A 24,524-nucleotide genomic window follows, 5' to 3' on the forward strand; every position below is an offset into this window, starting at 1 on the left:
TGAATATAAAAGTCTAAGATTTTTAGTCTGAAACACATATATTTGGTGATTTACAATTTTGTTGGTCTCTAGAGTGAGATCAGTCTAAACTTTGTTTAAAAACTGTTCAGACATCTGTTTTGTGTGTTGGATAGTCACCGGTAATGCTGTTGATCTTAAAACATCAGGCAAGAGTAGCATAATGTCATCATTTGCAAATTGAAAACTTAAGATGTTTTGTAACTAAGGTCACTAATACATGGGAAACTTTCCTTCAGATATTCTATTAACTTCCACCTGAGACTATAAATGCAGTTTATGGCAGATTAGTACATCTGGAGCAAAAATGAGTCACATAGGGTGTTGGTTCATGATCTTTGCATAAATAGGTTAACAAACTGGAATTACGTTATGTGGAATTAGTTACAACAAAAGATGCCATCTTTCCCCCAGAGATGGTTGGCCTATAATGATTGGGATTAAACCTTAAGTCTTACAATATTAAATACTTTGGATGATAACTAGTGTTAGTCATAATCTGTGTAGACCTATTGAGCTCAATGCACTTAAATACAGACGTCCATGGATTTCACTGGATTCAGAGTCTGGCTATCACCAATTATACTTATAACATGCTTGTCAAATATATGTTGAGCATTCCATTGAGAAACTTCAAAGAAAAAGGTTGTACAGCTCTCCTCAGCACCTGGTTTAGCAGATAATGTGTGCTTTGCAAGATGCTACATGCATCCAATTTTGACAAGTTTTTTATTTGACCTTTGTACATTGTTGCTACACAAAAATGCTCCTTTCTAATCTACTATTACGGTATGGCTAACTGCATGCTATTTTAGCACATCACAATAGCCCAGTTTGTATGTCACATTAAACCAGCATGCTTGTGTATGCTGCTCAAAAGTTCTCACTCTGCTCTTCTTCTTCTTCTTCTTCTTCTTCTTCTTCTTCACCTTCACCACTGAGAAACAACCAGAGTCCCACTTGTTGTGACATCTGAAACCATGCTCATGGTTTGTTAGGGGGAAAACATCAAGCCTGCATTCAGACATCTCAACAAGGCAGAGTCTGGTGTGTTTCTTGGCTCAGCAGGAGTGTTTACCATCATTCACGTGGAATCATAGTCTTTTGACTGTGATGTCTTAAACTGTGGTGACCTGTGTATTATGTATATGGCTTGGTTTCAATCTGTGGAGAGAAAGCAATGGCAAATAACTCATTCCTATTAAACTGGGCTAAAGCTGATACTGTTATTCTAGCTGAATGCAATTACAAATTGTTGCTAATTATTACTGTGGAATAGTCAAATTAATGAACAAGTTCACCAAGTGATTGACTTTCACTCAACATGAGCTAGTTGTTGAACAGTTGGCTAGAGTACAGTCTTCACCACTGTAGAATCCTGCTTAAAAATAATTCAGTTCTTGGTTTATGCTGGCTGTATCTCTGCATTAAAAATGACCATTTTGTAATGATTTAACAATTGTGTAATGCTCTGTACTTATAGTGCTATGCAGCCATAGTAGTACTTTTTAGTAAGGTGAAATAAAAATATGCTAAATGTGGCATGATTTGGGAAAGTCATCTGGATTAACTTTTTTTTTAAACTATAGATACATTTTGCTGTTTTTTAAAAAATAAAGCTAGGTTTTAAAATTTACTGTAACTTTATTTGTTATATTAGGTGTCACTTAAAATAATCTGATATATATTTTAATGCAACACAAACCTATTGTTGTGTAGCCAGACTTGGCTCAGAGATAACAGACCATAGTTTGATACATGAGTAAGTTGGCTTAACCTAAGTCTCAAGGTTGTTGTGAAGACAAAATGAAGAAGGAGCTCACTGAAGGAAAGGTGAGAGATAATTGTAATAATAAAAAGATTTTAAAGCCCCTTTTTAAAAGTTAAAAACTATTTGCAATAAGGGCTATGTTTAGGAATAAATATAGAGGCTACCAGATTTTGTAAAGTTTGTCCACCCTAATTAGTAAACCACTTCAATAAAATTGGGTTAGAAATTAAGCTCTGCCCAATTTATGCCATAGCTATCCTACTGCCAAATCTGCTCATTTATTCCAAATCCTAGCAAGACCAACCGTGTTATACACCCAACAAGACTGCTATTGTTGTCTCCACAGTTCATTGTCCCTCTTTTAGCAGCACACTGCCAACACACACAAAACACTTCCAAGGACATATTTTGCAATATTCTTCACATTTGTTACAAGTGTTTTATAATGTGATTCTTGCAAGTCATCAGAAAGCCATATCTTTCAGAGCCTAGAACAGAGGAGATAGGATCCATCCCATGTTTAAAGTTGACTTTAAAATGTCACTGTGTGGGATTTTCTTGCCAATTGGCCATTTACATGTATATTTAATATAACACACTGGTCACATCTCCCAGTTGGTTCAGCAACACTTACATCTGTCAACATTTGCATCTCTCAACAATGACTGGAACACATATGAATCCACTCTTCGTTAGGGTAGTTGAAGTCACCCATTACTGCAAAATTTGCTATTTTGGATGCTTCTGTGATTACATTCTGCATCTCAAGTATGAATTGTGTAGCCATTAATTTGTTTCATCAGACTTGAAATGTAGGGTACCGGTACTTAGAGCATGAGAAAAATATCATAACATGTATAATTTGTATGGGTCTCTTACAAACAGTCGCTAAGTATCCACATTTTATGGGAAATACTTTTCTATAGTCTCATTAAATACCTAGTATTACTTTCTAAAATCTGACTGATGCCAAGCCTCAAATTAGTTAAGAGAAAATGATAGTCTGGTTAGGCTGCTAACTATTTCTGTGGTAGAATCATTATTGTAGAAATCATGAGCACCTTAACATTTGAGGTTGGTACATGTATATAAAACTGAAGTTCCTTTTCAGTCATGTGCCGGTGTGTTGCTTAGAAACTGAACTTTTGCACCAGGCCTGGCTTAGATAGCAGGATTGACATTAAAATAATGCATTCAAGACTCAAACATACAGGAAAACGAATGCTTATGCATTGACAGATGGAAGCAAATAAAGTTGATGCAATATAAATAGTTCCTTAGTTTTGAAATTAATAGACTATTTGTTTGGACTCTTTCCAGTGACATTATGATAACCTACTTTGAACCTTCCATCTCCTATGAGGGATTGTGCAACGAAGTTCGGGACATGTGCGCCTTTGATAATGAACAGCTTTTTACCATGAAGTGGATTGATGAAGAAGGTAAGATGATACGAAGTGGAACTACTTCATAAAATACTAGTATCTTCTACCCAGTGGTTCTTTCTGGGGGGATATCCCTAAAACATTTTGTGAATCTAAGTTTGGCCTCATTAAGGGGCAGTATTTCAATATGATTTGGAAAACGACAGTACCCCTAAACATTTTTTTTAGGAAAAAGCACTGCTTTTACCTAATATCCCAGCTTTACTTCCCAGGACCAAAGTAGAAAGCATTTCATTTCATCTGTAGCCTCTATTTGCCAGCAAAGAAAGAAAGACCATAGCAGTCTATTTGAACTCTTTCATGTGTCAGATGTAGGCATGTCAATTTTCAGAGAATTCCAACTGTAAACATAGAGAAGGAGAACTCAAGACATCTTAGTATAAAGTGAGAAGTTTTAAGATTCTCTGTTCTTAAGGGCAGTAAATTCCATATGCTAATCTAGTTCATTGTCACCAAATTATATGTAATATGAACCAAGAAAGATCATATTCCTTTCCTAAGCTTTGGTATTGATTTTTGCTATTTCTGTCATGTGTTTTGATTGTGTCTTATGTAAATGCATTTTCAAGAAATGCCTTCCTTGGTTATAGGTCACTTATTCTAAAATAGCAAACTTTTTAGCTATTGCCTGCAGAGGGAAAAAGCTTCCCTGTGTGCTGGTCAGCAAGTTACAATAAAATCATTAGCTCAGGCTGCTGTGGAAATGTGCCACAGTTACTGGTAAGTTTTTTTTTGGGGGGGGGGTAGTATAGAGATAGTGTGCCAGGGAAAACAGATGCAAATTAAATTACAGGATTGGAAAGCTGCAGAACAAGTTCCTTATTTTCCCAAATGACTTGCAATGTAAACTTCCTGGTATTTAATCTCAGTTCAGAGTTCCTAGTTCAGTAGAAAATTATGTGAATTGAAAGTATACTATTGTTGAGTTTCTTTATTTGCATTTGTTCAGTGTTAATAGCAAGACACTAGTGAAAGTGACCTAGACACCAAACTGGATTGCAGCCATTGCTTCCATATTTTCCCACTTCTTTGCACTCATGAGAGCTAGAGTCCTAAGTTTTGTAACAAAACTAAGATTGTAGGGTTGAACAATAAACACACCCATGAGTCTGCATACCTGATGTGTTACACTTAATGTAATGGTTTTGTAGGTTGTGAGTCATTGATGATGTGTTCATACTGGAGTGTAAGAGCACAATTTCATCTTCATTTGTCTGTTCTTCCTGTTTCCTTCATTCTGAAAGTAAGGATTTTGTTGAGCTGGTGAGGTGGAGCAGGCAACTTTTTAACCTTGGCACACCTAGAATCATTGTTATACAAAGTAAACATTAATTCTGGTAAGCACTAAATATCCTCAGGCATACTTAAGAACACCTGCCCATATTTCTTTTCTTTTTTTGTTCTTTGTTTTGCTAAACTTGTACCACAATTGTTTCTTTGCTTGACTGGAAAAAAACAGGTTTGTTCTCTTAGTTTCCCTGAATGAAAACTTTCTTCTTTAATTGCTACAATTCATTTCTGTGCAATATTCAGTGTCTGTCCTAGATGGCCTTGTTTAATCAGTTTTGAGCACAGTATAAAGGAAGAGATCTTGTCCTTTAGCTTTGGGTGCCAGTTGTATCTCAAATGACTTAGGATGAATTCCTAAGTATACAAATGGTATGTAGGATGGTGAAAAAGATATTTTTTACAGAAATTGTGAAGTTTTGATAAAAGAGAGCCATTACATCTCAAGAGAACCATTTTACCATATTATGTATCTGTAAATCTGAGTTTGCTGCTATTTTCAACAAAACGTTGTGATAAATCACAGCTCTTCAGCATGCAAAGGTAAAGGTAAAGGGACCCCTGACCATTAGGTCCAGTTGCAGACGACTGGGGTTGTGGCGCTCATCTCGCTTTACTGGCCAAGGGAGCTGGCATACAGCTTCCGGGTCATGTGGCCAGCATGACTAAGCCGCTTCTGGAGAACTAGAGCAGTGCACAAAAACGCTGTTTACCTTCCTGCCAGAGCGGTACCTATTTATCTACTTGCACTTTGATGTACTTTTGAACTGCTAGGTTGGCAGGAGCTGGGACTGAACAACGGGAGCTCACCCCATCGCGGGGATTCGAACCGCCAATCTTCTGATCGGCAAGCCCTAGACTCTATAGTTTAACCCACAGTGCCACCCGCATCCCTCAACATGCATAAATGTCTGCAAAATTGTTTGTTACAGTCATTAAATTTTTGCATGTAAAAATCATAATGTGTGAAATGGCTCTGAAAAAAAGTAGTTATTCTTTGTGTAGCTGTGAGAATAACTTTAGTCAGCCTTGAACACAAAGAAAGCCCTGCTGGATCAGGCTCATGGCCCATCTAGTCCAGCATCCTGTTTTTCCTGGTGGCCAACCAGATGCCCATGGGAAGTCTGCAGACAGGGCATAAGCACAACAGTTTTCTCCTGTTCCTCAAGAGGCATGCTGCCTCTGATATTGGAGGTAGTATACAGCCATCATAACGAGTAACCATTTGAAGCTCATATCCTCCATGAATGTAAGCCTTGCAAATTTTGTTTATGGCTTCTTTTATTGGCATATAAAATAGGTTAAATCCACACCTGTAAATCTCAAAGGATGGGAGTGGGGAGGAGGAAAGTGTTTCTCGAGAACTACATTCTTTTTAAGACTCACTCTATCATAGAAAATATTGTGAATTGTGAATTGTGAATCTGATATGCTAATGCAGTAAGAAACATACTTTTAGAGGTAAATTGGCACATATTTAGTTTATCCAGTGAATGTGGGGGTGTAATGACAGATTTTGTTTGCTAGGCTTAAGTCAAAATATTTTAAAAATAAACAATTCATAATTTTCCTTCTTTAGGTTGGAAAGCAATTAGGTAGTCTTTCTGAAATCTGAGCTGACATAATCAAGAACTCTAAAGAAAATATTATCCTTGGTTGTGGGAATATGTTAAGGAGCAGCTTGGCTCAAGTTGAGTTGTATTCATTGAATGAATTCATTTCTTTCTAGGGGATCCATGTACCGTTTCTTCTCAGCTGGAATTGGAAGAAGCTTTTCGGTTGTATGAATTAAACAAAGATTCAGAACTCCTAATACATGGTATAATACTGTTGTCTGTGTGTGTGTGTATGTGTGCGTGCGTGCATGCGTGCATGCATGCATGAGAGAAAGAGGGACAGAGAGGAAGGAAGGAACATATTCTTTCTTTTTCCTGCATGTATGACCTCTATTTTAATATTTAAATGTTCATCAGCTTTGTTTTGTTTTTTTAACTTGTGTGCAAAGACTGAAGGAACAAGTTACACTTGTTTAGGGATATTTGTTTTACATACCATATTTGTCCACCTGCCTTATTACCATGCAAAAGGTTTTCTGGGGAGGGAATAAACAAAAATATTTTTAACTATACTAGACATCACTTTGGCACATCCACTCCTGGTTTGAGGAGTGCAGAAAACGCAGGCTTTCCTCATTCGTTTTTTGTTTAATGCTAATTCTTTTCAACTACAGTGGTACCTCGGGTTATGAACTTAATTTGTTCTGGAGGTCCGTTCTTAAACTGAAACCGTACTTAACCTGAGGCGTGCTTTCGCTAATGGGGCCTGCTGCTGCACCGCTGCTGCGCAATTTCCGTTCTCATCCTGGGGGAAAGGTCTCAACCCGAGGTACTACTTCCGGGTTAGTGGAGTTTGTAACCCAAAGTGTTTGTAAGTAACCCGAGGTACCACGTAGTTTAAAGTATAGCGGTACAATCCTATGTCCAACAGGAAGGATGCATATTCCTTAGTGTAAGAATTCAAACCAGCCCCGATCATCCATTGGATGCAGAGCAAAATGACAAGCGATTCTATAATCTCACTGTCCCATTGGAGCAGCATACCAGTAGCTTTCTTTGTATTAACAGTGCTGCACAAGAGTGGAATGAAGCACTGGTGACACAGCCCCCTAAACATCTCCTGTGCTGGGACTAATCTGGTGATAGCATTAGGATATGAAAAATAGTTGTTCTTTGCATGGACATAATAATTCTGCATTCTGTAAATGCTACTACTTCATGCTAGTGGCTCATAGAATTGGGATGCACACCCTTAATTGTGTTTACTTACAGAATATGTGCCCACTTGGCATTATTAATCCCTCCAAATAGTTATCTGAAAAGTACCTTTTGTAATCTGAAACCATAGCCTTGGATTCTGAGAGGAGTTAACTTAAGGAAGGTCACAGAAGGGCAGCTTCCCATCTTCTCTCCCCTCCAGCTGCCCTCATCCCTTGGAAAGGTTCCCTGGAGGATTAAGGGACCCTCCTGGCCAGTGCTGCATGGGCACAGGGGGCTGCTGGTAGATTAGAAAGTGTACCAAAATTTGTCTACCCACTTTTGATCATCCTTCACACACACACCCCTTTAAATTCCCCTTCAGTGACATCCTAGAGAAACTTTGGAGGGGGGTGTAACAGGGAAGTGAGAATATAAAATTTTCTTTTCTAAACTTTCTTCAGTTAACTTATACTATGATCCAAACACTAAAATCCTGATGCGCAAAACATATTTTTATTGTAGAGTAGATACTTGTTCAAATGTGAATTATGGAACAGTGGTTCAGATTAATTTTCTGTAAAGGTGCTCAGATAAAATGCTTGTTACCAGTAAAGTTCTGGTATACAGGGGACGCTCGGGTTGCGAACGTGATCTGTGTGGGAGGCACGTTCACAACCCGCAGTGCTGCGTCTGAGCATGCGCGTGACGCAATTTGGTGCTTCTGTGCAAAGCTCCCAAATGCGGAAGTAACCCATTCTGGTACTTCCGGGTTCGGCACGTCCGTAACCTGAAAATGCACAACCCGCAGTGATTGCAACCCGAGGTATGACTGTACTTGAAACAACTGTTGTCTTCGTGACTACCGGTATTTCTATTGTTACAGATTTTACACTTCTTGCTAGTAGGAAGTTGAGTGGGAGAAATACAAATGCCATGGATAACTTTTTTATTTTTATATGAATGCTATTTACCTTTCTGAGGCACTTATGCGATCCATTATTGACTGAAATGATTCCTTTAGAAACACATTTGGAGATGGCTTTTGAAATGTGACTTTGTATATGTGGCCTGCATGTGTCCTAGATGACACTGAATGCTCAATTCTCTCCTTTGTAACTTAGGGCCACTGCTAATGCAACCAAGCAATTTGGCACTGTTTTCTGATGCATATTTTATCTTTTCACATATCATTAAAATAATAGCTAATGCAGTATTACTGATTTCCCCCCCTCCCCCAGTGTTTCCTTGTGTACCAGAAAGGCCTGGAATGCCCTGTCCAGGGGAAGATAGTAAGTATAATTATTTGAAATATGCAGTTCTATCATATTTTTAAAATCTGAGTCCTTGTTGTGTTTTTGTTTTGGAGTGAGTTGTTTGTTTATATTTATTAAATATAAATATACCACCCTTCATCCAAAGATCTCAAGGTGGTTCACAGCAAAAAAAAATCAAAATGAGAACAGAAAATACATTTTAAAAAACAAATAACCCCATTCTACAAACACATTTAAAAGGCCATAGAATGTTAATGACCCAAAGGCCTGGGTATTAAGAACTTCTTTCACCTTCCTCCTAAAAATACGTAATGAAGGCTTCAGACGAGCCTCCCTAAATTTTACCTAAATTAAAAATATACATAACTTTCAATTTTATGACTGACTGGCAAGTACAGTATGGTGGTTAATCAAACTGTGACCCAAGAAACTCCAGTTTAAATCTCACTTTATCTGTGATGTTACTGATGGTGATAGGCAAGCTGGTAACTATCATACAATTATGCTTACACCCAAGATCCATAACATGGGGATAAAAATGCTAGCCAACCTTCAAGGCCAGTTTTAAGGCTTACTGAGATTATGTGATACACAAGAGTAAAAACCTTTATAAATACAAAGTAATTGTTAAATATTTGGGTAATTTATTTACCAGTACGTATGCTTGACTTACATAATTCTTGAAACTGGTCTCAGTTTGATAGCTAGGGACAAAGCAAGCAGCCTTCTCTGGAGTTTTTGTCTGATTGTTTCAAATTTCTCCCCTTAGAGTCTATTTATCGTCGAGGTGCACGGCGATGGCGAAAGCTCTATTGTGCAAATGGTCACACTTTCCAAGCCAAGCGATTCAACAGGGTAGGTTTTAATAGACTTTACTGAGACTGCTCTTTCATTTGTAGTTAACCTCTCCTAATAAATATCACCTTTTCGAAATGGACTTTTTCCTTCTGAGATACTAAATGCCTTTATATATAAGTACTGATAATTAGGAAATAGGCCTTAAAAGATCAAATTTACTTTGTCAGCTGCAAGTCCAATCAGAGTTTATTTAGTTTTCCATATAATAGCACTTCTTCTGTAGGACTAGTTATTTCGGAGCAGTTTGTGGTTTTCAACTAAATGTGCTGCTTTAAAAATGTGCTACGTCCTTTAAATTTTAAGAATGGATAGGTTTGATCTTTTTGCAGTCCATGGGACTCTCAAGAGTCTCCTCCAGTACCATAATTCAAGAAGCAATCAGTCTTCTTTATGGTCCAGCTCTCACTTCCATACATTACTACTGAGAAAACCACAGCTTTAACTATACGGACCTTTGTCGGTAAGGTGATGTCTCTGCTTTTTAAGATGCTGTCTAGGTTTGTCATTGCTTTCCTCCCAAGGAGCAGGCGTCTTTTAATTTCGTTATAAAAATGTGTATATAGTCAAAAAGCTAGTGAATAAATGGAGAGGGGGAAAGGTCTTTTTTTAAAAAAAAACCAAATTAACAAAACCGAGCATTTTAAATGTATGTTGGGGGGGGGGCAATTTTACCCTGAGAAATCCAGAAACAACACAAAAAGTGCACTTGTGAGCTATTTACTTTAACCATAGCTTCAGAGCAACAGATATCAGATTTTTCAGTGTGGTTTTTTATGAGTAGATACCCTATTGCATGAGTCGTAGTTTGAGAATTAATATCTAGATACTGTTAGTTAATGGTAATTTGCCTGTTTGTTTTTCAGAGAGCTCATTGTGCCATCTGCACTGACAGGATATGGGGACTGGGACGCCAGGGCTATAAATGCATCAATTGTAAACTCCTCGTTCACAAAAAATGTCACAAACTGGTCAGCATAGAATGTGGCCGAAACGCATTACCACAAGTAAGTGATTTTAATAATGATAACTTTCTCCAATGTGCATGTAAATACACAAGTATTGTTGTTGTTCAGTCGTTCAGTCATGTCCGACTCTTCGTGAACATCCAGACCAGCGTGCTGGGGTAGGTGATGGGGGGGGGGGGGGTTTCTGTTTGGCAAGCTGATAAATATGTACAGATGGAACAACTGGAAGAGCACAAAAGCTGAATGGCACACTCGACTTTCACTTATTTGATTCTGGTTTTGATGTCTGATGTTGCCTCACTAAAATATAACACAGCTGGTTTGCTTTACTGTTCTGTGAAGGTGAATTTAGATACCAATATGGGCACTTCATCCTGCTTGATTTTAGTAACTAAACGATCCTAGATTTTGAACTTGAGGTGTATATTTTGAGAACCCACCTCATTTTTGTGATTGTAAGTTGTTTTAAACTGTTTTTAATATTGGGTTCTATTGTTGTAATCAGGCCTGGGACCCTACTACTACTACTACTACTACTAATAATAATAATAATAATGATAATAATGATTGAATGAAACACAAAAATTGTGAGGCCCTTAAATTTTGCACCAGACCTTGTGGCTTCTGATCAAAGATTTATATAGTCTGGTCTGTGCATTAATTATCTTGAAGAATTCCCTACTCTGTTTAGTGGGATTTACTCCCAAGTACATGAGCATAGGATAGAAATCTTAACTTTAGACTGCCAGTTTTGCAATTTGAGACAATAACATAGCTCCTTGTAGAAAACAGAAAAGTTGTAATCTTGTTCTTGGACATTTTGTAGGAGTCTATGGATCCTTCATCAGTGCATCTTGATAACAGGGAACCAGGTAAGAACAGTGCTTTCTGTAATTATATTGAAAGGACCAAATGTGACACCCCCCAAAAAAGAATTAGTGCTTTTCATTTGCATAATAATTTCTGGGTTTTATCCAACACTGTGCATGTGGTGTTGCACTTATACAGCAGGACTTTCCTGGAACAGATTTTTAAGTTCCAAGGGAGAGGAAGTTCCATCGTGCAAGCAAAAGTATGCTGCATGAGCAGAATGGCAGTGTTGAATACAATCTTCTATTTTTTACATCTACTGTGAGCAAGAAGCAAGAACGTATATTATTGACTGACTTTAAATGAATCATTTATTTGTGATCTTTATATAAAACCATCTTTAAAAGTGTGTTTGAAAGCACATCAAAGTGCAAGTAGATAAATAGGTACTGCTCTGGCGGGAAGGTAATTGGTGTTTCCGTGCGCTTCTCTGGTTCGCTAGAAGCGGCTTAGTCATGCTGGCCACATGACCCGGAAGCTGTACGCAGGCTCCCTCAGTAAAGCGAGATGAGCGCCACAACCCCAGAGTCGTCCACAACTGGACCTAATGGTCAGGGGACCCTTTACCTTCACCTTTAATTTACTGTATGGTTCCCTGTGGATGTACAGAAGATGACTTCGTAATATGGCCATGTTTGGGATAATGCAGCAAAATTAATTAATTTGTAGGACATTCTAGCAGACTTCGCCAATTCACCATCTTAGATGCATAAAAGCAAAGAGGAATTTCCAATCACTTGCAGAAAGGAATTGCATTTGCCTGTAATTTTGATATTATCTTTACATTTTTACTTTTAGTGATTCCTTATCATCCTTCAAGTCATGAAAGTTTGGACCATGTTGGTGAAGAAAAGGAGGTATTCTAATTGTTTTATGTCTTGGGTTTTTATTAAGTTATCTGTGCATTTCTGGAATACTAAGAAACTTACCTGTTACTTCCAACACAACATATGCAGCTCAATTAGCCTATTGTTAATAGAGTTGTTAGTGTCAGGAAAGCTCTTAAAGATCTGACAGTATTACCCAGGGCAATTCTATTTAAATGTTTCCATCTACCCATAGGCAAGAAGTATTAGAGAAAGTGGTAAAGTATCTTCCAGTCTGGGTCTCCAAGATTTTGATCTACTTCGAGTTATAGGGAGAGGAAGTTATGCGAAAGTACTCCTGGTTCGGTTAAAGAAGACTGAGCGCATTTATGCAATGAAAGTTGTGAAAAAGGAACTAGTAAATGATGATGAGGTGAGTAGTATTTCTATTAAATGAACTGTTCTTTAAATTCTGTTTTATATGAATGGTGGTATATTAGATGGCAGGGATGCGGGTGGCGCTGTGGGTTAAACCACTGTGCCTAGGGCTTGCTGATCAGAAGATTGGCGGTTTGAATCCCCACGATGGGGTGAGCTCCCGTTGCTCGGTCCCAGCTCCTGCCCACCTAGCAGTTTGAAAGCACGTCAAAGTGCAAGTAGATAAATAGGTACCGCTCTGGAGAGAAGGTAAACGGTGTTTCCGTGCGCTGCTCTGGTTCGCCAGAAAGCTGCTTTGTCATGCTGGCCACATGACCCAAAAGCTGTACGCCGGCTCCCTCAGCCAGTAATGCGAGATGAGCGCCACAACCCCAGAGTCAGACACGACTGGACCTAATGGTCAGGGGTCCCTTTACCTTTACCATATAGATGTCAGATAACTCCCCTGTAATTTGTGATCAACTTTGGTTGTATTCAGAGTGGCACTTCTGAGTTTGGTTCTTAACAAGTTAATCATCTTTTCCACTAGTTAAAACTCTGTTAGCAATTTAAAAGATAGGGAAATGTTGGACCAAATCTCCTTTCAGGAGGAGCCCTTCCTGTTTATGTATAAAGACAATCTTGGGTACTCAAGGTTAGTCTCTGCATTGTGACATGATAGTTTTCTTAAACTATTTCTCAGACTGGGCTTGCATTTTAATACACATCTGTATTGGCAAACCTCAAATAACTTTGTGCTTAAAGACATTGATTGTATAGGAAGCTATCATCATAAGCAACTTAAAGACCACGGGGTGTTTAGGCCTGTTGTGAAATTGCATTGTTGTATAATTTTGGAAACAAAATTCAGTTGCTTCCTACAAATTGCTGAATATGGGAGCAGACTTTCAGCTTCCTACAAATTGCTGAATATGGGAGCAGACTTTCAGCTTTAGAAATGGGTATGACTTTTTTCAGGATAATTAAGAATCTTATCATTGTTTGCCTACAAGAGCCGGAAATCATATTTCTGCTTATCTGTTGCAAGTTAATTAATATTAGCCGAAAGTATTACAAAAGCAACTGTTCTGTGTATTTTTATAATAGGATATTGATTGGGTTCAGACAGAGAAACATGTCTTTGAGCAGGCTTCAAATCATCCTTTTCTTGTTGGTCTTCACTCTTGTTTCCAGACAGAAAGCAGGTAATTGTGTAATATGATTTTTGCAGGTTCTTTCACTTCATCCTTTTTATAATAAGCCATTATTTCCCCCCAACACTAAGATATAATTAGCAACATACAGCGCTAACACTTATGCAGTTTCATCAAAAAAGACTTGAACGACAGGTTCCTTATGATCAGAGAAGATGGCTGTAAGGAAATCTTGAGCTGCAAAAATGATTTTCAAAAGAGAGTTGTTGAACAATGAAGCCATCTGTAGAATAAAGGATAGTAGAATGAAATGTAAAAACAGCATGCAGAAGAGCTGGTTTCTAATTGGGATTAGGAGAACTATAAGTTATTGAAGGTGGAAGATGGGAACTAGGTATGCAGAGAGATCATAGTCTGCGTTAAAGTTTGAACAAAGTACAGATAAGGAGAAAAGCCAGAATGTGCCAAAACTATTGTTTGCTTTTTCATTGAGTGTTCAAAACCTAAGTAAAATGGTTTACTATAATAAATTGCTTTAAGCATAGGAAAATACTTTGAGGAGTGGTGAAGTGAATATAATACCTCAGTTCTGGCACCCCCAAACTTGGCCCTCCAGCTGTTTTGGGACTACAGTTCCCACCATCCCTGACCACTGGTCCTGTTAGCTAGGGATGATGGGAGTTGTAGTCCCAAAACAACTGGAGAGCCGAGTTTGGGGGTGCCTGCTTTAGTTGATCAAATCTCTTTAAAACAAAGCTGCATACAGGAGGCACACATGGTGTGATATATTTATTAAAACAGTTGGTAGTGCAAGGTTGTAAAATAGGAAAAGAAGCAGGAAGGTGATAACCTAGCCTTGAATCATTTTCTCATAGTGGCCTAGGTGCTGCTGTGCCACATACTTCAATATACATGCCTGTTTACTTACCATGGTAAAGCACTAGAGAATATAACCTCATGCAAACCTTTTTGAGGAAGGGTAGAGTTTGATGAAAAGTGAATACAAGGAAAATCAAAACACAAGTCCTGAAGCATTCAGCAGAGCTGTACTTCCAACCGCATATCAGTAAAGGAATAAGATTATAAGATGTATGTTGTAAGATTTATAGTGTAAACTGCCCATTGATCTGCAGATGAAGGGTGGTATAGGGCTGTGTTCATGTTGAAAATACCTGCAAAGGGAGAATAAATAGGCATGTTTGAGATGGACTAACCAAAGAGAGGGGGAACGCTCTGAAAGCACTTCAGTTGTTAGGTTTTGTAGATGACAAAGTGAACCATAATAATAAAAGTATATAAGAATCAAGCCATTATAGAATTTACTTCTGTGTTCCAGGCTATTTTTTGTTATAGAGTACGTAAATGGAGGGGACCTCATGTTTCATATGCAGCGCCAAAGGAAATTGCCGGAAGAGCATTCAAGGTATGTGTTCCTATCATGACTTTTGCACATTGTTATGGGTTGAGGAAAACCCCAAAGGTGTCTAATTACGTGGAAATCTCCTTCTGCCTCCCAATTTTAATTATTGTTTTGGTCAGCCTAATTATTGAAATGAAAAAGTTGCATTTGGTGGTTCTTCTTTCAAAGATGCTCCAAAATGAATCTAATTTCATTTGCAAAGTTAAGTATCCTAGAACTCTGAAATGGGTGCCACAGTCATTTTATGTGGCACTGGATCGTATTCCACTACGTTTTGCTCAAAGGAGACCTATTGAAATTAATGGAGCTAGCTTAGTCATAATCATTTCAATGGGTTTACTCTGAGTAGAACTTAGTTAAATACCACCTACTGCCTCCTGTGCTCATTCTTTGACAGCACAGCAATTCCATTTCTAGATTTATTTTCTCACTCGTCTTAGCTGTTGTTCTTGAATTTCTCAGGCACCACTGTTTGATCTCTGCTAGCAGACATAATTGGCTCCTACTTCAAAAAGCCTTTTAAAACTGCCAAGGGACAGATTTTTAGACATTTTACCTTTTTCCACTCAGCAGAAAGAAGACACAAAAAGGCTAGTTGTGTTCATATGCATCAGTGCTTGGAATTACAGGGGTTCAATTGAAGGGTGGAAGGGTCAGGTCACTACTAATTATACTTAATATATTCCAGCTTTCTCAAAAGACCTAAAACTTGAATGCCTAATGATGAAAGGTAGAAATAGCTCCTTCCAGAGGATGTAACACTAACTTATAGATTTCAGGGAGGCCTGAGATGACTAATAAGCTTAGAAGGGACACCCAGTTTCATAACGTCTGATATACACTGCTGGTGTTGTTGGATCTAGCTATGGAAGCTTACGAATAAAATAAGGCACTTCAATTTCATTTTAGGTTTTACTCGGCAGAAATCAGTTTAGCATTAAACTACCTTCATGAACGAGGAATAATTTATAGGGATTTGAAACTCGATAATGTGTTGCTAGATTCTGAGGGACATATCAAACTGACTGACTATGGCATGTGCAAGGTAAGAGGCAAAATCTCCAAACATCTTGAAGTCTTGATTTTTCTAACACGATTTTCCTCCCTAGAATGTGCTGTAGCTTTTGATCAGGTTGGATTCATTAAAATACGTACAATGATGCAATCAAATTACCAGATAACTGGAGAGAAGAGAAATATCAATGGACTACAGGTGTCATGGTTTCTCTTGACTCATTTTTTCAAGTTGTTTAGAGGCAGCAGTAAGTGTATGCTACTAGGTTGGGCTGCCATGCTGTCCTCCCATAAGCGCACAAGCTCCAGTTATTGCTGTTTTCCTCTATCCCCTGCAGTCCCAAACATGACTTCCCACACACTGTTCAGGGGTGGTCTCACAGTCCTCCAATGCAGATTTTCAGGGGGATTTGAGTAGATTGTTAAAAAATGCTGCCACCTCTGACCACCAGTGGGAGCCTCAAGTAGTTTGGAATTCTGCTAACTAGATTTTCTGCTAATTCAGTAAAATGATTTTCCATGGACTTTAGCTAGCAGCCCAGAACATCTTTAGTTTTTAGAAAGAGCACTACTTTTATCTTGCTCTAGTGCAGTGGTTCTCAAAGGGTGTGGCGCTCCACACTGGTTTGGCAGGAGAGGATGGCAAGTGTGGCAGGAAGATTCAAGAAAAATCAAAGAAATGTTTAAACTTTTCAGTGTAGTATAGTGAAATACAGGAATATGCCACCGGACTCTTTGGATATAGAACCAGAAACAACTCTTCTTCAAGAGTTATACAGTTCTCCATGACATACTATTGTGAACAGGGATTTTCAATTCTGACAAATATGAAAGATCAGAAGAGAGACTTCTTTGTTTGTCTCAAATTATATCTAATATAAATAAGATTACCCGGCAAAAGCAAGCTTATACCTCTCATTGAGTGCAAAAGTCTTGTTTATAGTTATATTTTGGGAATGATTCCTGTTCTTAAGTAGCTGCATTGTTTTATACTTTCCGGATGTCCCACAATCATATTATAAAGTAGTTGTGATCAAGCTAGGAGTTGTTTCTTTTTGTTTTCCAATGTATTTCTTATCAATTAAAAGTTTTATTCTGAAAGTGTGGCACATTTATGAAAAAGAGCTAGTATGTTTGCTCTTGCCTGTTAAATTAGGTGTTGCGCAGTTAAAACAACTGACTTGCTATTATGATGGGAAGCAGAATAAATATTTGCTTATGATTTTCATTCCCCTTTGTTTCCATTTTAAAAGGAAGGATTAAGGCCTGGAGACACAACAAGCACATTCTGTGGCACTCCTAACTACATTGCTCCTGAGATCTTGCGTGGAGAAGATTATGGTAAGTACTACATATATAAATACCAAACCTGTCCACCACGGTTCCCCCCTGGCACTTAGCCCCTCTTGTACTCAAAATGTTTGTGCAATTAAAACCTAGCATTTGATCCAAATGCAAAATAAATTGACAGTGACCAGTTCTGCTTTATCAGTTTGATTTCTTAGAATGTGGGAACCATGTTCAAGCTCCCTCACAGCATTGCTCATCCTGCAGCCCTCTTAAATGTTTCCCCGCCTTGTGCAGAGGATGCAGGGGCAAGAGGTCTGGCAAGAAAACAAGGAAGTAGAAGGAGTACAGTGAGGTTTAGAGAAAAGAGAATAAGCAAGAAAAAAGGGGAAAGATGAAGCAGGCTAGGTTCTTATGGAGCTCGGCTAGACCAGACTGTCCACAGCAAGAGGTAGGCCAGTTTGGTCAGTGGGATTGCCTTCCCGCCAGGTGAATTGGTCAGTAGATTTCATCTTGCCTGCCTGAGCCAATGGGAGGTGCCATCCCAAGCTGTGGAGCCCACCGGCAACCACTTGGGGAACTGGCTTACTACCTCTTTGGGAGAACTAGGCCATAGCGATCATAAGGATGTCATTGAAAGCCTGGAATTTCTTATCCACCTAGATTTACCTTTAAATCCTCGATTGTGTAGTCTAAGCGCTGCTCTTCTTCCTGCTATGTCTATTACTTTCCACCACATCTTTAAAGCCTTTGCCAGATAAACATGCTGATTATACCAAATCCTTTTAAAGTAGTGTTCTGCCTTGTTTTAAATCACAGGATTTAGTGTGGACTGGTGGGCTTTAGGTGTCCTGATGTTTGAAATGATGGCAGGCAGATCACCATTTGATATTGTTGGAAGCTCTGATAATCCTGATCAAAATACAGAAGACTATCTTTTCCAAGGTGAGTAATTCTAAAGCCCAATTTTTAGTTTGTTCAAGCAGTTGATTCTTTGGATCATGGATGATGCATTTCAATGAGGAGCAAGTATGATTGAAATTAAATGGTGAAATGTACAATGAAGCAAAGTTTATCTCCTGATGAATGCCTGATTCCTGTTGATTTTTGCTTTCTGAACAGACATAGTGCAAAATTAGCTTAAGGGCAGCAGTGTATTGGGCTGATTTTTCCATTGCCTTTAGAGACCTGAAAGTTTACTTCTGTGGCTAGATCTTAACTTTTAAAATAAAGGAGTGTGCAGTCAAGCTCCTGTACCAGAAAAGGAAACCTACATGTATTTTAAAATTATTCTATGTATTTAAAGCACAAAAGAGGTGAAATTAACATCCCATGGTCCAAAAGAATACTACTATTTAGCATAAAGAACAGCATTTAATTTAGTTCAACCTCTTATACAGATTGAGTTTTCCATTGTACCTCAGTTCCAAAACACACCTTTAGAATTTTAAAACAGAAAATTCATGAAATATGTCATTCATTATTTCTTCTAGTTATTCTAGAGAAGCAAATCCGTATCCCACGATCCCTTTCTGTGAAGGCAGCAAGTGTTCTAAAAAGCTTTCTTAATAAGGTAAGAGCTCATGCCATATTTGGATTGAACTTTGGTTGTTAAATATACATGTTACAGGTTTAAATTGGCAAGAGAAAATTAGAATAAAAATATCTAAATATGTATTTGGGAAGGAATGTAATATGAGCACTTTAACAATTTGGGTTGTTTTTTTTTAATCATTTTATTAGATTTTCCAAATATAATAAATCAATCAAAATCACATCAAATATTCTAAATTATACATATAAATATCAAATAGTCCAAATAATCTGCCGAATTATTAATTTTTTTAGGACTTCCTATGCTTCAAACTTTTTAGGAGTTTTAATCAACGTCGAATTTCGGTTGCCTTCCACAGTCCTTTCCGATGTTTTCCATGCCCTTTCTGATGTTATCCTTCATTCTTTCTTTCATGCCACTGAGTTGTTTCAACAAGCGAGATAAAACAACTGAAAAAATTTATTTCTGTGTGGATTTTATGTCCATAATCCTCTTCCATAGGTTGCAGTTCCCCTTGGCACACTGGTGTTTCTATCAAGTCCAAATCCAAATGTCCTTACTGTAGCAGCCGCCGAGCACTTTAACAATTTGTGTACTGAGACTCATTTATATTTACAATCTCTGCATGTTTACTGAAGCAGTTACAATCGTCTTATTAAGCTTAATTTGACCTTCATGTTACATGTTACCTAGGATCCAAAAGAACGGCTAGGTTGTCATCCTCAAACAGGATTTGCAGACATTCAGGGACATCCGTTTTTTCGTAATGTTGAATGGGACATGGTAAGTGGACAGTATAAATATTGCTTTTAAATAGTTCTATGCACAGTGAATATCTGAAATCTTGCCTGGATGAGAGAGCCTCTCCCATTGTCAGTGAAAAGTTGCCAAAAAACATTGAGTTTTCCCCATAGATTTTATATTATGACACAGTAAGCAGATAATTAATCTTTTTGGGGCATGAGCAATGTCCTTTCAAGTACTCAAAAGTGAGCATGGACTATGCAGTGCAGTGGTCATTTTAGTACTTCAGGAGCTCAGTTACCTTTTACCATGTTACCACTCGGCATGTTTTCAGAAGTTTGGGGATTATGTTGAGAGCAAGGGGTTTTAAAGATTTAACAAAACTTATATACTGCTTGGTTGTAACAAAATCTCTAGGTGGTTTACTATAAATATTAAAATTTTCATTAAAAAACAAGTAATTAAAAACAATTTTTAAAAGGAGTAAACTAAAAAAGAGATTAAAACATGTCAGCATCCATGTGTCTGGATAGATTTGCCTAAACTAAAATAATTTAAGCAGATGCTGAAAAGAATATAGCAAAGACGTCTGTTTGATGTCACCTATTACCAAAGTGTAGATGATGCCACACAAAAATTTCTTAGAAGTATGGGATGATTATTGTGTGGCACTTGTTAACAGTGTCGCTTTGGCAGATCGAAGCAGTTGAGTGGGCACATATTGGGTAAGGCCATCCTACAGATAAACTGGTCCCAGGCTTGTTAAGGGCTTTATATACCAGTAACAGTACCTTCAACCTGATCCTGTATCAAATGAAAATCTCTGAGCAGACGTGTTTATATGTTGGCAGGGTCTCGCTTCTGTCAGCAATCATGTTACAGTATTCTGTACTAGCTGCAGTTTTCAGATCAAGAGCAAGGGAAGCCCCACTCTGCATTGCAATAATTTTATCTTGAAGTCACCAGCGCCTGAACTCAGAGGCGTAGCAAGCCTAGGTGGTGCGATTTTTTTTTTGTCCCCCCCCCCATCAACAGCTCGGGGTAGGCTTGGGAATCGCGGGTGGGCGCCGAATGTCACCCCCTCAGTGATGACACCTGGGGTGGTCCACCCCCCCTCCTATGTCTGCTCCCCCATCCCCACGACTCCCAAGTACCCCAAGCCATCGGGGAAAGGGGGAACTATGCCACTTTGCCAGGGCGTTGGCAAAGCTGCACAGCTCGTCCTCTCGGGAGCCACGGCTCCCATCCATCCCCATCCCTCCCTCTTTGGCTCACTGTAAAGCAGCAAAGCAGGAGGCGCTTACGGCGAGCTGGGGGGCCCCTCCCAGCTTCCTTCCCTTCCCGGCTCGCCGTAAGCGGCTCCTGCCACCGGCGGGATCCCATTGCCATCTGTATGGTGCTCCAGCGACGTCGGTGGCAAACCGCTATGTACAGCATATGTGTGGCGTCGCTACATGCAGCGCATGCGTGCAACACCACAATGCGTTGTATGTAGCGGTTTGCTTTTGGCATCACTCGAATGCCGTACGGGCGGCGGCGGAATCCTCTGCTCGCAGGATCCTCCACATGCAGCTGCGGCGGCATGATGGCTGCTCGCGTTGACGGGCCAGGGCAGCAGTGCAATCACCCCGCGGAGCGCCTTCTTGTCACCCCCCAAACATGGAACCTGGGGCGCACCCCCCGCCCCCACCTTGTGACGCCACTGCTTGAACAACTGTGGTCAAGTTAAGCTGGTCCAGGAATGATTGTAGCTGTTGTATCAGGTACCGCTGGTAAAAGGGGATTCTAGGTACTGAGGCAGTCTGGGTTTCCAGTGTCAGAGCTAGGTATAGAAGCACCCTGGACTGTGTACCTGCTCCTTCATAGGGAATGCAACCCCATCCAGCTGTTGTTCTCTGACATGAGAACCGCTCTCCTGCAGATTTGCCAAACTGGCACTAGTCCAGGTGTTATCCTGATTCCAATGTAATGGAGAAATAGAGGTGAGTGTCGACAGTTTACTGGTGGCACCTTCACCCCAAACTCCTGATAACAGTTCCCTGTAGCTTCATGTAGATATTAAGTAGCATTGGGGAATAAAATAGTGCCCCGTGGCACCCTGCAGCATAACCACAAGGGGGCCAAAAGCATTCTACCCATTATACTCTGCAATACAGTGTCCCCAAAGCAATAGGGTCATTGTGTGGAATAAAAGCTTACACTGTAACCCATAGTTTGTCCTCCTAAGAGAAATGTGAATTATCCTTAATGCACTCTATGTAATTATCCAACAGCAATACTTAAATGCAATGTGAACTTATTCCTAGATGGAACAAAAGCATGTGGTTCCTCCCTTTAAACCAAACATATGTGGAGAATTTGGCCTGGACAACTTTGATTCCCAGTTCACGAATGAGCCTGTTCAACTCACTCCTGATGATGAGTAAGTAAATGATTAAGCTAGTAAACTGAACGAAATGCTCCCCTGTAATTCTAACAGCTCTTATTGTGGTAGTATTCGCCATGATGGAACTTCAGAACCTCTAACAGTTTCCAGAAGTAGAGACAAAGAAGGCTATCCACGTTCTGCCTTGCTTGTAGGTATCCAGGATGATTGGCCATTGCTGGAAGCAGAACACTGGATTTGACAGATGCTTAGTCTGATCCAGCAGAGTTGCTCTTATTCCCATGTGACCAAAAATGACTACCCCATTGTGGTGAACAAAATGGCAACTGGTAAATTGCACAATGAATCGTAACTAACATGGTTTCTGAGATTTTAAAAAATATAATTGGGGCCAATCCAGGATTTTGTAACTTCAGGTAGTTCAGCACAGGAAGCCACTTTATACCAAAACCAAACTTAAGTGTCTGTCTTGCCTGACACCTACTTTCCAGGATCTCCGGTAGAGATATATCATATCACCTGTTACCTGATCACAAGTAGTGGTGACATGAATTGACCCTGAAGCCATCTGCATGCAAATCATCTGTCTGTGGCTGGGGAAACCCTGCCAGATGGGCGGGGTATATATAAATAACATTATTATTATTATTTTATTTTATTTTATTGTTATACATGGATAATTGTAGATATATTTCTAACTTTGGAGAGCGAATACGTGCTTATAATAAGAACTGGTGGAAATTACCCAGTATTGCTCAGGAGTTCTAAGAAGCAAAAAAATAGAAATTTATAAATGGATAGCATAATTTATTAGTTTCAAGGTCTGTGCATGCTTCTCCAACCTGACTCCATTAACAGCTGACCAGGAACTCTGAATCAACTTTGAGGGCAGGGCTAATGTTTAATTGGTTTTTAAAACCCAAGGTAGTCAGGAGGAGGGCTGAGGAAGGAGAACTATATCTCCTTTGGCCCCCCACACTGCAGAGAGGGGGGATTCAGTCCTCTTGGGTGCTGTTTCATCAGTGTGTTGCCTGCACAGAACACAATAGTGAAGCAGCCAGCAGTATTGCCCCCTTGGTGGGCAGCTCCTGCACTGCTGCTCCATGTGCTTAGCTATTGTGCCAGGCTTAATTGTCCTCCCCTCTTTGTCTTCCCCTCTCATTGCCCCAGTCCATGGGTGCTGCTTACCTGGCTATTGCTATCACCGCTATATTACGGGAAGCGGCTGCCTGAGCTCAACTCTCCTCACTTTGCGCCACTCCTCAAACCAGGTCTTGCACCAACTATATCATCAATGGGGCTCTCCCCAGGCAGCTTCATTTCATATATTTAGATGCCAAGTGAAAACATTCCTGTTCCCCAGGCCTTTGACTAATTAGTCTACGGCCATTTAAACTGGGAGTGGTGGTGGTATTGTTTTGTTTGTTTGTATTTTTGTTTAAAAACTAAACTGCCCTGTGATCCTTGGATGATGGTTGGTATAAAAAAATAATAATAATTAATAATTAATGAATATAATAGTTTCTACTTGAATTATAGTTTAGTGATAGGAGAAGTGACTAAAATAATTCCTGTGTGTACTTTTTCTTCAGTGCATCAGAACCCTGACAAGAACACATTTCTTTGGGCTCCCTTAATTTGTTTTTAGCACCTCAGTTTTAAGTTAAATTTAAAAAGGGGCTCCCCGAGCAGCTTACAGACATGAATGAAGAGACAGTCCCTGCCCTCAGGCTTACAGTCTGAAAGACTCAACATATGATGGGACTCAGTAAGAGAAGGGAAAGGAAGCTTTGGCACTGGTTCTTAGTTACAGAGGACCAGCTTGAATAGAAAGATTCAGAGGGAAAGGACTAAAAGTTACTACTTTTTCAGCAACCTTTGTCCTTCTGTAGTAGCTTGATGGAATGGTTGCTGATGGACAGTTGAGAGAGTAGCCTGATGAATCTGATGTTTCAGTAGAGCCAGTGCTGAATATAGTAGCTCTCTGGGGTTTTTTCTCAGTACAAATTATATTGTATTGTTTTTTGAGAATATAAATGCTCTTTTTATTTTCAGTGATATTGTGAAGAAGATTGACCAGTCTGAATTTGAAGGCTTTGAATATATCAATCCCCTTCTGATGTCTGCTGAGGAAAGTGTCTGATCTCCCATTTCTGAACTGTGCCATTTGTTGCTGACACATTTTTCTGCATGGATGAACAGTTTGCAGTTGGGATGCAGTTAATAAAATGCATTTACCTTTGTCATTTGCTATCAAATAAGAACTTTTAATTAACCTGCTATATAAGCCGGGTGCTTGTTATTTGACTATAAGGAAATCTAAAACACTAAAACAGATTTTGCCAAAGTTGAACTTGAAACATCAAGGCAACCATTTTCCTACAGGCTGCCTAATGTGAAATAGAGGATGTTGCCACCTATTCCACTTGAAATGTAATCCTGCTCTGGGTTCAAAGTGGTCTAATTAAAGAGCACCTGCTTGCATTAAATTAACACA

General features: G+C 39.2%; 1 protein-coding gene across 2 annotated transcripts in view; it reads left to right on the plus strand.

Annotated features, from left to right (window-relative positions):
* Positions 1–24,273, plus strand: part of PRKCI (protein kinase C iota) — a 31,394-nt gene extending 7,121 nt beyond the window's left edge. Inside the window, exons 2-18 of one of the 2 annotated variants that reach the window (XM_033150636.1) lie at positions 3,110–3,231; positions 6,251–6,340; positions 8,516–8,566; positions 9,321–9,406; positions 10,273–10,413; positions 11,201–11,246; positions 12,043–12,101; positions 12,307–12,483; positions 13,575–13,672; positions 14,958–15,044; positions 15,951–16,086; positions 17,309–17,396; positions 18,162–18,287; positions 18,836–18,915; positions 19,591–19,680; positions 21,948–22,063; positions 24,083–24,273. In XM_033150636.1, coding sequence (XP_033006527.1) covers positions 3,110–3,231; positions 6,251–6,340; positions 8,516–8,566; positions 9,321–9,406; positions 10,273–10,413; positions 11,201–11,246; positions 12,043–12,101; positions 12,307–12,483; positions 13,575–13,672; positions 14,958–15,044; positions 15,951–16,086; positions 17,309–17,396; positions 18,162–18,287; positions 18,836–18,915; positions 19,591–19,680; positions 21,948–22,063; positions 24,083–24,170 — 1,681 coding nt within the window. In that variant the 3' untranslated portion in view covers positions 24,171–24,273. The remainder of the gene's footprint in view (positions 1–3,109; positions 3,232–6,250; positions 6,341–8,515; positions 8,567–9,320; positions 9,407–10,272; positions 10,414–11,200; positions 11,247–12,042; positions 12,102–12,306; positions 12,484–13,574; positions 13,673–14,957; positions 15,045–15,950; positions 16,087–17,308; positions 17,397–18,161; positions 18,288–18,835; positions 18,916–19,590; positions 19,681–21,947; positions 22,064–24,082) is intronic. The other variant, XM_033150637.1, reaches the window with a different exon arrangement.
* The last annotated feature ends 251 nt before the right edge of the window (positions 24,274–24,524 follow it).

The sequence above is a fragment of the Lacerta agilis genome, chromosome 5, assembly GCF_009819535.1.
Source record: "Lacerta agilis isolate rLacAgi1 chromosome 5, rLacAgi1.pri, whole genome shotgun sequence".
NCBI lineage: Eukaryota > Metazoa > Chordata > Lepidosauria > Squamata > Lacertidae > Lacerta > Lacerta agilis.